This window comes from Bombus huntii, chromosome 10 (genome assembly GCF_024542735.1).
Source record: "Bombus huntii isolate Logan2020A chromosome 10, iyBomHunt1.1, whole genome shotgun sequence".
Taxonomy (NCBI): domain Eukaryota; kingdom Metazoa; phylum Arthropoda; class Insecta; order Hymenoptera; family Apidae; genus Bombus; species Bombus huntii.
In genome coordinates this window covers 12627480-12642249 of record NC_066247.1, presented here as the reverse complement: position 1 = coordinate 12642249, position 14770 = coordinate 12627480, and the positions used below count along the sequence as shown (strand labels likewise).

General features: G+C 37.4%; 2 protein-coding genes and 1 long non-coding RNA gene across 5 annotated transcripts in view; 2 read left to right on the top strand and 1 right to left on the bottom strand.

Moving 5' to 3' along the window:
• Positions 1-14770, top strand: part of LOC126870302 (uncharacterized) — a 122530-nt gene that overhangs the window by 45923 nt on the left and 61837 nt on the right. The gene's annotated exons all lie outside the window — the stretch shown is intronic.
• LOC126870297 (chymotrypsin inhibitor-like) lies at positions 6528-7070 on the top strand. Its single transcript, XM_050627877.1, has 3 exons — positions 6528-6603; positions 6706-6809; positions 6893-7070. The coding sequence occupies exons 1-3, from the start codon at positions 6552-6554 to the stop codon at positions 6971-6973; spliced, it is 237 nt and encodes a 78-aa protein (XP_050483834.1). The 5' UTR covers positions 6528-6551; the 3' UTR covers positions 6974-7070.
• LOC126870295 (chymotrypsin inhibitor-like) lies at positions 8828-13758 on the bottom strand. Of its 3 annotated transcripts, none has more exons than XM_050627874.1 (5): positions 13591-13758; positions 13026-13073; positions 12846-12940; positions 12606-12708; positions 12092-12375 (listed from the first exon to the last, which is right to left on the bottom strand). In XM_050627874.1, exons 1-5 carry the CDS (start codon positions 13637-13639, stop codon positions 12326-12328), a joined length of 345 nt encoding a protein of 114 aa, XP_050483831.1. In that variant the 5' UTR covers positions 13640-13758; the 3' UTR covers positions 12092-12325. The 3 variants fall into 3 exon arrangements, with proteins under 3 accessions (XP_050483832.1, XP_050483831.1, XP_050483830.1); XM_050627873.1 differs by having other exon boundaries at positions 12846-12943; positions 13591-13746; XM_050627875.1 differs by lacking the exons at positions 12846-12940; positions 13026-13073; positions 13591-13758 and adding exons at positions 8828-9119; positions 9234-9352 and having other exon boundaries at positions 9681-12375; positions 12606-12839.

Below are 14770 nucleotides of genomic sequence, written 5' to 3'. Positions count from 1 at the left end.
ACTCGTATTTTTTAAGTTAAATCCAGATAATATAACGAAATCGTTGTACCGGATATTTTGTGCTTACGTTTGCTTCGGGTAGCGAATTAGGTACGTTTCGATTTTGCTTTATAGATCTAAATACGTTATTTGCTTTGTGGAAGACACTTTTATCGGTGATTATCTCCTAGTCTGGAAATCGACCTCCGCTTCCATAAATCACAGAACTGTTTGCAGAAACAAATTGGCTAGAAACCGTTCGAGCAGATGTAGTACGTATCTTGACGAGTTGAACCTGTTACCCGAGGCGAATTCGTCAAGCTTATGATCTCTCATTGAACGAGGAGATTGGCAATAATAAAGCAAACGAGATGGGTGGTCTCAATTTTAATTTTAGCAAAAGTCACGCTTCGGGGCTTCGTCCCGTAGAACTTGAATATAGAAGCGGTTAAGTTGAACAGTTGTTAGCGAATAATTAACGTTCCACGAGGTACGCGAATAGTCCCTCTCCCTTCTTCGTGTTCCATCGGCCGTGTACAGGTAGAATCGCGTGTCGCGAGTCGGAGAATGGCGCGTGCAACATTTTACAAACGTCTGGAAACGCGTTCAAAATTAACGAAGGAGAAACTGCACCCGTTAAGAGCGTAACTGTTTGGTGTTATTAGCCGGATCTAACGGTGCGAAGCGACGTTGAAAATATACGTCGACTGTCTCCAAGCGGAAAGAACGATCGGACTTCCGAGCCAGTAATTTTCGCACTTGGCGAACGTCTGCAGTTTTCCTCCCTGTACCTTCAAAGTATCCGGATAGTTGCTTATCTTTAACGAGATGAATCGTAATTATATAATAATCTTTTTCCTCTTTTAGAACGTTCACCGTACACCGAAAAAGATTTCGATGAACATTCGCCGAATCGATCTTAGTCCGCATCGTGAATTTCGGTACACGCGTATTACCAACAACGATTCTCTCGTCCCTCGACTCGTGTGCCGTCAGGAAAATACGACGACAGTTATCGTGGTTGCCGGACTCGCGAAAGGGGTTTTCACGTTCCCCTCGTAAAATTGTGCACATGTTTCCTTGGCAACCATAAATAGGTGCCTTGAAATTTGGCCCAGCATCGTCGCAGGTGGAGCGTTTATTCTGAACCAGCAACGAGTATAACAGCGGGTGCGTATTCTGACGAACCGTCGTTCCGATGAATACGACGGAGCAATCAAACGTGGTAGGCTGTTGGTTTTTCAGTCCCGCTGAGATCACATTTTTGTTCAAATGAAAACAATAATTGCGCAGCAGAAAAATCGTTGACACGTTCTATCATCGTTTCTTTTTCTGCAAATAAATCGTGCAAGTTATCTAATTGTTCTATGTAACTAAGAAAGAAGTCTGTTACTTACTACCCGTGTAACCAGTTTATTAATGCTGTTACTCGATAAATTACACCGCAAGAAAGTCTGGATATCTAATTGCTTGGAACGATAGTTCTAAGTAATCCACTGTAATCGTAGCCTAATGGTAAAGTTCGCGATCTCGCGGATTTTTGTCACAGCTTCGTCCTTTTCGCACTTCGCGCAGAGAAAGAGAGCCTGCTCGTGATCTTCCTAGGATCTCTGCGAAAGAAACTAGAAAGCTTTTCCGTACGGTTGAAAGCATCCCCTTCGCAGTCCATCGTGAGAAGCGTCGAAAGGACATTCGCTGAAAGCAGAGAGACGCGAAAGGCAATCGGCAAATCTACACCCTGCATTCCCGCGCCGCCCCAGCGAGGAATCCAATTTGCCAAATGCTTTAATTCGTTCAAAGGAAACGCATGGGCCAGTATACGCGAAGCCGCCGCGTCCAAGGCTCGGCTGAAAGCGCGTCACGGATGGACACGCGAGAGAATCCCCTTGTCGATGCGGGCGCGTGCACCGGTGTTTCCCTGGCAACCGTAAACAGGCGTGCGTGATATTCTAACGGATACGGTGGCCAGGTGAGGCAACCCTTTCGCGTACACGAAATACAACCACCTCGTCTCTCATTTTTCACGGTCGCGTCGATTCGGATTAATTCGCAATGTAGCCGGTCGTATTCTTCATGCGAAAGCTTTTGAGAATACTCCGTATCGTCGGGAACGTAATCTTCTTGATCGACCGTGCTCGTCGAGGTTTTACTACATTTGCTATGTTACTTTCGCGCAGAACAAGCGCAATCTTCGTAATGGAAAGGAATCTGTCCCGCGACGACATGGACACCGTCTTCTTCTCCGGAATGGGGATTGGGGATCGATCACGAATAGGGGACGATTAAACGACGATCAGAGCAGAGTGAACGAAAAGTCGTGGAAAATGGCCATTTAGAGTATTGGGTAGAGGGTTGTCTTTTTGGCGTTCAACTAAATGTGGTTCGAGAATTTCTTCTCTACGTACCGTGCGATACAAGAGCAACGAGTAAACCGTACGTGTTTATGCAAATTTATACTTTTACTAATACGAGTAACAGATATTTGTTTCATCCTCTAAGCATCGTGACGAGTATACTTTATTCTCAATACTTTTCGTATTTTTACATATTGCGTGTGTGTTTTTAGACGTTTTAATTTTCTGTAAATGCATAAGCATTCGCGGACTAGTAAGGAGACTATGTTTATAAACGTCGATGGAACGATCTCTTTCAAAGTAATTCTCTTGAGAAGTAATACCATGGAGATTTTTGAACTGGATTAGAGACAGATAGAATCTACAAAGTACAAACCAATCGTGGCCTTTTTTTTTTACAATTAGTTCGGTGTCTCATCGACGATAATCGTCGCGTTTGCTCGAAGAACACTGGCAGGTAATCAAAGCGCACCGACCAGACGATAAAACGGACCCCTAACAGTTGGGTCGATTCACAGAGTTCACGATAATCTTATTAGAGCGTTAACGCGAATAGACATTCGCAAACTGGAATACATTTCACAGTGTTTGAAGCGAAAGTTCGAGAAAGCTAGGAGCTTCAATAGATGATCCAAAGACAACGCGATTTTACGGCCGCGTTTTAATTGAGATATAAATCGCCGGTTCTGCGACCCGAACCACGGTCCAGTTTTATTACGGAATTTAATGGTAGCCATCTACCTAACGACCTCCGCCTCTTTCTCCGCTAAATTTTACGTTTAATTCTCCTTTGATCCCTCTAGTCTCAAGAATAGCTAATTAGTCACAGGTGGTAATCAATGATTGTTAAAAATTTTATTGGTATCAATTTTTCCTTAAGCTTCTTTCTATTTTCCTTTATCGGCTTTTGCTTCTTGTACGGAATTAACTTGTCGATATTGCACGGATTTATGTATTAATACTGTTAATGCGCGAGGTTATCTTATCGTTTATTCAAGCCTATTAAAAAAATTTATTGCTTCGTGACACAAGTCATGTAATCTGGACCACGATGTTTACATTTAGGTGTTATTTACTCGTATCGATTATTTCGGTAGATAACGAGTTGGGTATCACGTATTTGTACATCTTTCCCTTTTGCTAATATTGGGTATTCTGAAACATTCTTTCAAATGATTCCTCTTAAAGTTCCTTTCGCTTTTAAAATCTATTTTAACAACGAATGCAACGATGTAATAGTACAGTTTGTAATATATTAGAAAATTACAAAATATTTTCCTAAAAATTACTTATGGTATTCGTAAAAGTTAAACAAGAAATAAAGCGTCGGAAAAGTTCCTGGCGACTGGCAACCAGCCTAACACAGTCGTACACCGCGTCGTATTCGATAAGGCGTATACCTTTTACCGACAGTGGTAGTTAAACGCTACATAGGACAATTAGACAACATTTTCTGATAACCAAAAAATGCTCTCCTATCTAATCGCTTATTTTCTAATTCGTTATATTGTTTGTGCTCGAGCACCTGTATTCGATCATTGCATAAATTTCCACCGATTATTTATTAACTATAATATTCGTCAATCGTTTATTCGTTAATTAACGTTATGGACGAAATTCACGCGTAAAACGAAATAAAACGAAATTCGATACTTGCCATTCAGTGCTTAAGAAACGTTACACTTTTGGCGAGAAAGATGTCTGGACGCAAAATAGACGATGATCCAGTGAAAGATTTGTAACAACTCCGCTATAGAGATCTTCAATTTCCATAAATCTCATCGCGCCAGAGCCTCGTTCGTTGAGATTTTATGTGCTACCGGTGCACTAAATTTTCGACCGTAAATGGACCGTTTGAGACAAGGATCCTTTATATCGCGAGACTAAATCTCGCAATAGAAGGAGCGCTATGAATATTTTTCAAATTTTCAACGATATATCCTTTTTCTCCTAATCTTAATCTCTTCTCCTTTATTTATCATTGGCTAATCGATCGTTGATTCAACGTGCTTAGTAGTATTAACGACTGCCCGATAAACATGCTTAATATCATTAATAATTGAGCATGCAAAGATGTTTAAATAGAGAACAGTCGTGCTTCGCTGCTAACTTGAGTCACAGTCGGTAAAATTCCAGTTTTGAGAAAATGATTTGCAATATAAATAAAAGACTAGAAGTTTGGTAAATAGAATTTGTAGGTTCAAACGATCGATAATACTAGGAAAAATCGCTAATATTCTTCCCAATAGAAATTATTATATCCCTCGTTTTCAATACGTTTTAACATCTTCTGCATGAACACACGAAGAAATAGAAAACACACGATCATCTTTCTTTATCTTCTTAATCTCGAAATCTCGTTCATCGAACACGGAACAGAATTTGGCTATATCTTGGCCGCTCCATTCCGCGGGATCGTCGATCGAGATATTCCATTCGCGTTCATGGAACCACGGGATTCATTCGGAAAAGTGTATTGTCCATAGCCTGGCTGGAGTTCCGTTTTACCCGGATGGAACATATTGAATCAACCAGCCGGAAGGAAACTCCGTTTCAGCGAAATATGGCAGGAATTTCGGTTGCCTTCGATTCACCCTCGACCGCTTCTCCTGCTGCTTCGTCTGACGATTTCGCTTCGTCCCGAGGGTCCTCGAAACACGTTTCGAGAAATTCGTGCTGATGAAACCGTTTGGATCCAGATGCAAAAAGTAAAATCCAAGTATACTGCTTAAAACTGTATCATACATGTGACGTGTTTGTGCTTCTTCGGATTTCAATCGCGTTTTATCAGTAGTTGCGCTTTGTTCCGACGTTTTGTAAACCCGGCTCGTTTCTGAAAGAACGTTCAGTCTGCTCTGAAGCCAGTCCGAAGAAAATACCATCTAAGAAGAATTGAAATATCTGGAGTATAACTATTTTTACAATATTTAGGAAACAAGCCTTTGCGTACGTTCTATTTGTTAGTCGTATTCGTAAAAATATAAATTTGGATCAACATGCCGAGTCTACTGATCGGTGTACGTGAATCCAGCGATTCAACAGTGTTTCCTCGTTGATGGAAATTGCTCATCCATTAAAACCAATGTCTCGCGCTTTGAGAATATTCAAGATATTCGAAACGTTCAAGAAGATTTTCCTTAATCACTAATCAAAGTTATTTATCGCGAGATTGCGATTTTACGCCAAGGGAGCGGCTGAGTTGTTAAAAAGTTGTAACGAGCTGAACGAAGCAAGACTTTTCGATTGTTCCAAAGGGTAAGCAAGTTTTAATTGGACCGGCATGTTTTCACGGGCGGCCGGTTATACCTGGGGAATCGGTAATCGAGGCGATTCGAGAGCTTATTTGCCGAAGGCGTTAGTTACGCGAGAAAAGTCACGTTTGCGGGAATTCAATGCGATTGCGATTAAACGCGGCCTGTTTGCCCGTGTACACGGCGAATAGACAAGCTGCCTGCTGCACAGCCACCAACCACTGTACGCAACATTAGCCCGCCCCTGTACCCCGATAATTTACCATCCGGCCCCCTTGATAGACGCGACTGCATCAGAATGAACTTGCTTGTTATACAGTCGTTCCCGTAGTTTCCCGTTCCAGACGATATATTAACAGCCAATTAACCGTTCGACCTCTCACGCAGACGACTTATTGTCGATAACTTAATGTTCTTCCGATTTGCTCGAATGGTTCTCAACATCTTCTGACTACTCTTTGGTCCATTAATGTGATAAATTGCTTTTGAATATGGGTTGCTCGTTGGAAGGTGCAAGATCGACGATTTAATATGCTTCAAGATGGAGATGGTGGATAAGAGATTAGCAGATCGAGATGCGAATACACCGTTCCAAATAATTAGGGAACCTTTTAACGTGTTGCTTTTTATCTCATTCTCGTTGCTTGCGTCTATACATCTTTTTACATGATCCTTATGAATTTTTACTACGTTATCGTGCGAACGATAGACACGTCGATTTATCAAGCTCGTTTTACGATCTTGACAAATATTTTTTAAATTATTTTAAGTCAGATTAAGATTATTTTTCTAGATGAGTATACGTATAATCTTAAGTGATTATTTATGGAAGGCGAATCGAAAGTAAAAGCGATAAGGTAATAGTAAGCGGTTTTATCAGTTTTGAAGGATGAAGGTGTTGCTATAAATAAGCTTCTTTGAAAGATTACCTTTCATTTGGAACTACCGTCGAGGAAAGACATAAAACATGTCTCGTGTTATTGTTCTTCTCTTATTCATTGTCGTTGTTTATGTCAGCTGTAAGTATTTGACGATCAAATAGATTTCTTCCCGATTCTTTTTAGTTCTAGCAGTAGATCCCTTACAAAGAAATGTCTTAATTTCATATTATAATCGCTTAGCGATCAACGCTGGCATAATCTGTCCACCTAATCAAGTGTTCAAACTTTGTGGCACTGCGTGCGAGCCTCGATGTGGAATACCCCAACAACCAAACTGTATCAGCGTTAGTGTCTTCAAAGAAATTTCCTTATAGAGAAATTTTCTGTATAATTTCACCGTGAATTAAAATTCGTTTGTTTCTTTTAGAAATGCGTGACGGATTGTCAATGCATAGACGGATACTTAAAGAATTCGCTGAACGAATGCGTCTTGCCGGACGAATGTTGAGGTCGTATAATTTATTGATTTATTAAATTATTGCCGGCCAACGAAAAAGAAGTTGTGTAACTTTCCACGAGAGAAAATAAACGATCGCCTTTCTCGATAACCTACTGTTTGACTTTACTCACCCATTCTGCTAAAATCGACTAACCTCGCGGCTGCTTTGTTTGAGAATGAACTAACATTTGCTCGATTAAGCGCAAGGTGTGTGACGCGTTATCAATGAACCTACATTATCGATGAGTCATTCGGTACGTATCAGAGACTAAAAGCAAATTAGACGTATAGACTCAATCGCGATGATTCAACCCTGTATCTTTAATTTTGGAGTGGAAATATATCGAAAGTATGAAAAGGTAGAAAATATAAAACATCTTCAGCTTGGCATTGATCAATCGATTCAAAAATTGACGTTTAATTCTTTAATTTTGTAATTGAGAAACATTTTTCTGTTTGGTCGCTGTAACGTCTGTGATTATGAATGATCGATACGATACGGTTGCTTTTTAGATATCACGTTATTGTACAAAGTATTGGTAAAGATACCTTTCGTAAAAGACTTTTATCCAGAGAAATAAAATAATAAGTGGAAATCTCTATCTACGAGCGTTAAAGAAATTAATTGACGATAAGACTGATATCCGATATATGTATAGGTGTGTAATCAAATATTTGTATGTAGCAGTTTTTGTTCTCAGTTAACATCTCGATGCTTCTGTTGACACTGAATTGCGTCAGGCAATCTTTATTTTTGACCCTTTCGTTCCTAACGTCGACTATAGTCTGTGATTATAAGTGTTTACTATAGTCGGAGCGCAGTGTTCCGATCGGCTCTAATTATAAGATTGTAGGTATTGTTTTGATTCCGGCTTCGATTACATGCTACAAATACGGCTTTTTGGGAAAAATTAAAGGAGAGGTTAAATTAATTGTAATTAAAATTAAAAATTAAAGAAGCTATTTGCAGTACAGTGACTTCCAACACTGTTGCAACACCCTTTGAAATTGATTAACTTTTTTAAAATTGGGCCAAACGGCTTGGGGTTTTTTGAGAAGTCAAGAGCATTAGTTCACTAGATGATTTATGAAAAAATTAAAAAAAAAATTGCATTTGGAACAGCGAAGAAAGAAGCAAAGGTGACACTTATCGATTTTCATTTGGGCTTGTAAAGAAAATTTAAACAATACATCGTGAACATGTCTATCATAACGTTGATGCAGAAACAGACGATAGATTTCGTTGACTAGGTAAGAGATGTAGTTTTTAGGCCGAAAGTTATGTGATTTTTCGCTATTCTTAACCGTTTATAGCTTATAGTAACGTTAACCGAGGTTTGAGGGCTAAACATTGATCGACCATGAATCAGTCAATAATTAGATTTTCGTTTAACATATTCTCAGTGAGTTCTCCGTATAACGTGTAGAGGGAGCATAAGAAAGCGTTAATAACAACATTGATAAGTATCTCAGAAATATTCCAGATTTTTTTAAGAGACGTAGAATAGTCAAAGAATTAGGTTCGTACATAAATAATTCAGCTAATCTACGTAATATAAAAAAATACATTTGTTCATGGTGTGTTAATTGTCCTCAGTAATATGAAAAGTTCAGGCTCAAATTTTAATTAATTAAATACTATTAATGGATTTGCTTGTTTCAAGCTAAATATAACTCAAACGTTTGTAGTTACGATTTTACCTAATAATAATAAACACAATATTCCTTCTTGAAAATTCTTTTCATTCGTCGTTTGCACTGTTTGGTTGACTTATATTTTCGAGTATAAAAATTTATCGTTGGAACTCCATTCGTGTTAAAAAGAAAAATACGGGATTAATAAAGAAGAAGAAGAAGAAGAAGTAAATATCTTTATGTGTATTTCACTAAAAATGTAACAAAGCTTAACAAAAGTAAGCAGTACAATAATTGTAGTCGTTCAGTGGCTACCACTAACAATAAGTAATGATACAACAAATTACGCAGGAAGCATTCTACCGTGCATAATTATTGCGAGCGTTATGTTGATCTTTCAATCAGAAAAATATTTCACAGAAAAGTATTTCGTTAAAATTTAACAATTGCGAGTGAGCACACACTTGTTCTCCTTGTTCCTTACGAAACCTTGTTTACACTGGCAACCGATCACGCACATCTGTAACAGAAAATTCGTGCAATCGTCAAGACATTGATCGCTTTTTGAAGCAATCGATGATATAAATCGAAGAATTAAAATTTTATTCAAATTTATACATTACGAGACACTAACCATAGGGCAGATAGGTGATGCTGGTTTCTCACAGGTGTCCACACACGCGGATCCACAAGAATTGAATTCCTCGTTTGGACCACATTCTTGATTAACCTCTGACGCCTGAGGATATGCACCTGCAATTAATCGTTGAATGGATAGATTCGTTATTCGATAATGTTTGATAAATAATCGCGGTAATCGTAATCGAAATAATAATTAAAAACTAAAGAAAATTCTTTTTATACTTTTTTTATATATTTGAGATACTTTATTTCTCAATTTCTATTCTTTACATTTTATATTAATTATATTATTAGATTATATTAATGACACTAGTTTATTCATAATATTCATGTAAAATATAATATTATTTTTAATAAAAAAAATTAAGAAACAAAGGTAAAAGGAAAGGTAATAAGCCTCGCGTTGAACAAAAACATAACATAATTTCTGTCTACTTACTGCTGTACACAATAGCCACGACGAGTAAGAGAAGAACTGCTACACGAGTCATGGCGATTAAAGTCGTCGAAATAACGTTGAGATTTGAGACTACTGTCAATCTATGTTGCGTCTGTTACGATTGAGTTGTACTTTCTGCCGCTCGCGCTTTTATACAATCCGACGCATGACTTTCACACTCCACTCCCCCTTTTCGCTTACCGTGCTTCCAAAATTTTTTGTCGCAACCGACTCATCCTACTCTCTCGATTCATCGTTTAACTACTTCGTCATATCCAGATTAGCGATAGCTCGTGGCAATCTTTTTGTTGTTTATCGCTGCCGATATCTCGTCTATCGATGGAATATACGCGTAGCAAACAACAAACGAGGTGATGCAAATCTCACAGTGATATTTTTTGCGCTTAATTGCCGAATCCAAACAATTGGAATCTGTGTAATCAGCTGTTTGACAAGAAAATCAAATCCTCTCGCAATTAAATTCTTGTTCCATGCAACAAGTTTTTTTTATTCTTCAAAATTTGAAACCATTTCAAAAATGTATATAGAAGACACAAGAAACTTATTGCAAACATATAATTGGTAAAAGATTAGTGTACGGTAGCGAGCCGAAAAATATAATTAGCGCTAAAGATGGTCTCATTAATTATTCCAGTTTATTAATGTAACGAATAATTGACTGTCCACACTTTGCCAATTTCCACAAGTGTGATATTCTTTCGTGATCCGCTGCAATTATTCAGATACTTTTGTCCGTTACTGTACCTATCGTTCTCGTGTATCTTATTAGCACGTTATTTCACGTTTCATTAGATCACCTGAGCGAGGTCCAGGAAAAATTTCAATACTTTAAGGAAATAACCGATGTCGTTTCCTACGTAATGTTATCGTTTATTTATCGAAGAGTCGAGTGCCTATTCGTTTCTAATCTTTGCCTGTACCATTAGTCGTTGCTCATTGATACGAACACGCCTCTCTTTCACCATATCGTCTCCGTCATGATCTCGAAGGAAAGTTGGCGTCGTTTCGGTGAACGAAACCATTGGGAAAACCGAATACATATTCGAAATCTGTAAAACGAGGTTACGGATAACGACCTTTGCCATCCAATTCTGGCTACTTCGACTCGTGTTTACCGTACAATCTCGTTTCTTCCAAGAAGTCGCCTGTGGCTGTCGCGTCTTTCCACGGTTCCCGTCGTTTCGCAAGTTTCGTCGCGAATTTGTTTCGCCTAAGCGTAACAAAAGCGATTGACAATCGCGCGCACCGAAATTTAGCAGGCAAAATTTCGTCGAGTTTCGGTGTTAATATTCTTTCTAGTTCTTTTTTTTCTCTCCTCTTTTAGTAGAATTCTTTTTGGTCAAACAAGCAAGGGACGTTTCGCGATCGTCGTAGCTCATTTCATAGCACAAATATCACCATTCACCGTGGCTACACATTCTTATTTTTTATGCAACGTTTCTTTGTCAAACTCCTAATTTCATTTCCGCAGTATTAAATTTTTGTAGCCATACGAAAGTGGCGTACAAATACTTATCGTGGTCGCTAATTTGACCATTTTTGTGCATCTTCATGCAACTTTATGCATCAGGGCAAAAAGCTGTGAATTTAGTAGGTTGTTTGGTCCTCGAACGATCGCGATAGTATCGAGAGAGACAGATCGCGCCTTTGATAGCAGTGGAAGTGCTTATCTTCGGCAAATGTCCTCGTATCCGTAGCCCGTAGTTGGTTGACTTTACGCTATTTGATCTTTGCCGAGATCTTCTTAGAAACGAACAGAGTATATTCGAGAAAGATGGCTGTTTTCTCTAAGCCATTTGAATTTTTCAAGCTTCTGGAATATTTAGAGAAGTCGCAGCAGTTTGGTCAAGACTTAGCTGCGCCGCAGAAAAATAATATTTAATATTTAAAAAAGTTTTTGTCTCGTCATTTCGAAGTCACGATCTTTTTTAATTCTCCTCGAATTTAAGAAATATCCTAACGATAGAAATGTAGGAAAGATAAAATCTGTCTTTGAAACAGCTCCAATCGGTCGGAGGATGCTTCTAGAAGCGTACGTTAGATGTTAATTGATAAATCGACAGTACTTGACCTGGAGTACCATTCGAAGTAAATACACTGTTGGTTAGAAATATTGTCACATGATTAGATAATTGTACAATAATCTTTAATCGGTAGCAGATGCACCTTGTTTTGGCAATTTCCTCGATAAATTTAAGTACTACGATTCCATAGTAAATATTTTCCTCGAATTATTCTTTAATGCAACATATGTTTTGAAAAAGTAAGTATCGTGAGATAATATCGGTATCGTTCAAGACGAGCAATTAACAAAATTATAATCTGGAGAGGTCGTGGTCTTTGACATCCGTCAAGATTTGCAGAAATTCATACGACTGACCGCACTTCGCTTGAAGTATATAAATATGGGAACATTTATTTCATAATTCTTGATATTTATACACAAATATCAAGAAATATACTGCGACAGACGTTATTAAAATTGAGTAAGTAACAGCAGATTAATATATCTATTTTTCTTCCCGAATATCGTACACAATACGCGTAATTCTCGTTCTACTTGTACTCTTTAAACTTCCTTCTTCCAAACATGGATAAACACCTGTTCAATTTTAGCACCTTGGCTATGACGTATTTGCCGAAGAAGAATCGCTTCGCTCTGTTACCTGTGGAACTACGAGAAGAATAATTATTTCAGGAGATTTCTCATTTCTTGTTTTTTCTAACGATTAGAAACGTTCTTAGTAAACTGTGGAACCTTGTCTTTATCCATATCTTTCCATATTTTTATAAATAGGAATACAAAAGTGGAATCTTGTTTTTCATTTACCAAATATAACGAGAACCGTATCTTGGACATTTGACACATTTCTGTATATTCTGCGTATATCGATGATTACTCACTTCGATTTCTGATATTATCGACGATGCAAGCTATGATAGACACGCACACGCCCTCACTGTCCTTGTAGTATCCCGATTTACATTTACAAGCCTTTATGCAAGGCTGAAACAAAGACGACAAATCTTCATTTTAATTAATTCTTGCATAATAAAACGTTGATTTTCCAATAACTTTGTCTTTTTCCTCTAATCGGCGTTCCGATAATCAAGATCCTGCCATATTTTATTCTTCTTGCTTACCCCTGGCGAGCAAATTTCTTGAAAGGGATTTTCGCAATTTTTTGGACAAAGATTGCACGTCGTGTACTCTTCATTTTCGCCACATTTCGTCGGTTCTTCTAAACAAAAACTAACGTTAACGTTGTAAATCGAGAAGCAAAAGATACATATGAAGGTTTAATAATTATTTAACGCATTTACCAGACTCGGTGGTTTCGTCAGCAGCAGTGAAAATTCTGTTGGTGGCGACTGAAAGAGTAATAACTCTAATTCCGGTTTCGTTGCAATTTTTGAAAATACCAGTGTTTCACGTCGAATAGTTAATCATCTTTCCATACTAATATTTTAATCATCCTTTTATGGTAATGAGAGAGTGATAGCGCGCGGAAGTCAAAGAGAATAAATAATTATGTTTTATCATTTGACAGCGAAGATAGACGAATAAAGATTTAGAACGAAGGTTTGGAATGAAATTTCACGACGAAAGAACTGGAAATTCCGACTTGTTGAAGATTTTTCAGTGAAAGAGCAAATTTGTAGATATGTAGATGCTCGATGAATTTTCCAGTCAAATAGGTGAATTACTTTTTATTTAGTTTATAAATATGAAAAAGATAATGTTTCTTAAGAGCCGTTATAATTATCAGGTGAAACTTAGCTAATATTAAATACCTAGAACCAAAACTTAATTCGCTTAAATCACCATTTTCTCTTATGGGCACTTTTTTCAGAAAGCTGCTCGATTTCACAAAACAGATGTACTTACGTATGAGATAAAGTGTTAATGTGGCAAAAGTTGTTGTTATTAGGTCCATTTTGTCGATTAAATTTCTAGAAACGAAGATTAAGTAGAATAAAACATTGTGTATGTGCACTGTGCAACGATCGTCTCTCAGTCCTTTTATATATCAACACCTTGGCTTAGTCAAAGAGAGCGTAATTCATCTGCGACGTTTATAATCGTTGTTTAAGCGAGTTTGTGCTTATCTGTAAGTTTATTCTTCACATGTATATTTGTATCTTAAGTAGATTTCAACGACTTTAAATTATAATGCAATTATATTTTATAAATATTTGATATTTATAATAACGAAATAACGTAACATGGTGACTTTTGGTATAGTTAATGATATGACACGTAAGACAAATTATACGAGCTTCGAATAATTTGTAAAATATTCATAACGTGTAAATTTCCTCGTAACTTACAATTAGTAACGCGATCGAATTAGCGTACGGTGAATATAATGACAAACACATAACAGATGAAGATAGCGATTTTTAGAAGGACGAATTATCGAGTATAAAAACAGACTGCTGTCACGAATTTTAATCAGAAGCGCACGAAAATTTTTACAATTGTAGTCAAACTGTGATCGAAGATTTCGTTCCAATATGTCTCGTACCGCTGTTATTTTTCTCTTCGTTGTCGTTGCTTATATTTGTAGTAAGTACAATATATTCATTGTCTGTATAATTTCACTGTCTTCAATATGTACAACTATAGCGACACGTGTATAAACAGAAAATTATATTTTATACCAAACTGAACATACACTTGATTTGGAATAATTACTCGAAAATAAAAATTTGAATAAACGAATCGAACAACAGTAGAAAACCAAAATTCACCGTTTCTAAATAGTTTTAAAATTGAAATAGATTTGAAAATAGAAACAAAACTTTGTGAAATTTAGAAATGAAATTTGTAGAAGTAATACGATTACATAGTTGAGTAAGCATTTTCTATTTATTTATATCGTCGTCATTACACGTATCGTTGATTGTTCATTATTCGATCGCTGTTTTATTTCAAGATGTATCATTATTCTATGTGCATGTAGTAAGTAGCGTCAGCTCTTCTTGTGGTCCGAACGAAGAATTCAAGGCGTGTGGACCTTCTCCTTCTTGCGAACCTACGTGTGCTAAGCCTCGCGTAAATTGTC

Excerpts from the sequence above, each read along its gene's own strand:
- LOC126870297 (XM_050627877.1), top strand. The coding sequence starts at position 6,552 with ATGTCTCGTGTTATTGTTCTTCTCTTATTCATTGTCGTTGTTTATGTC. Across the intron at positions 6,604-6,705 it reads TGTCGTTGTTTATGTCAGCT|CGATCAACGCTGGCATAATC; the intron begins GTAAGTATTTGA and ends ATAATCGCTTAG. Across the intron at positions 6,810-6,892 it reads AACAACCAAACTGTATCAGC|AAATGCGTGACGGATTGTCA; the intron begins GTTAGTGTCTTC and ends TGTTTCTTTTAG.
- LOC126870295 (XM_050627873.1), bottom strand. The coding sequence starts at position 13,639 with ATGGACCTAATAACAACAACTTTTGCCACATTAACACTTTATCTCATA. Across the intron at positions 13,074-13,590 it reads ATTAACACTTTATCTCATAC|TCGCCACCAACAGAATTTTC; the intron begins GTAAGTACATCT and ends TTACTCTTTCAG. Across the intron at positions 12,376-12,605 it reads CGATAATATCAGAAATCGAA|TTCCACAGGTAACAGAGCGA; the intron begins GTGAGTAATCAT and ends TTCTTCTCGTAG.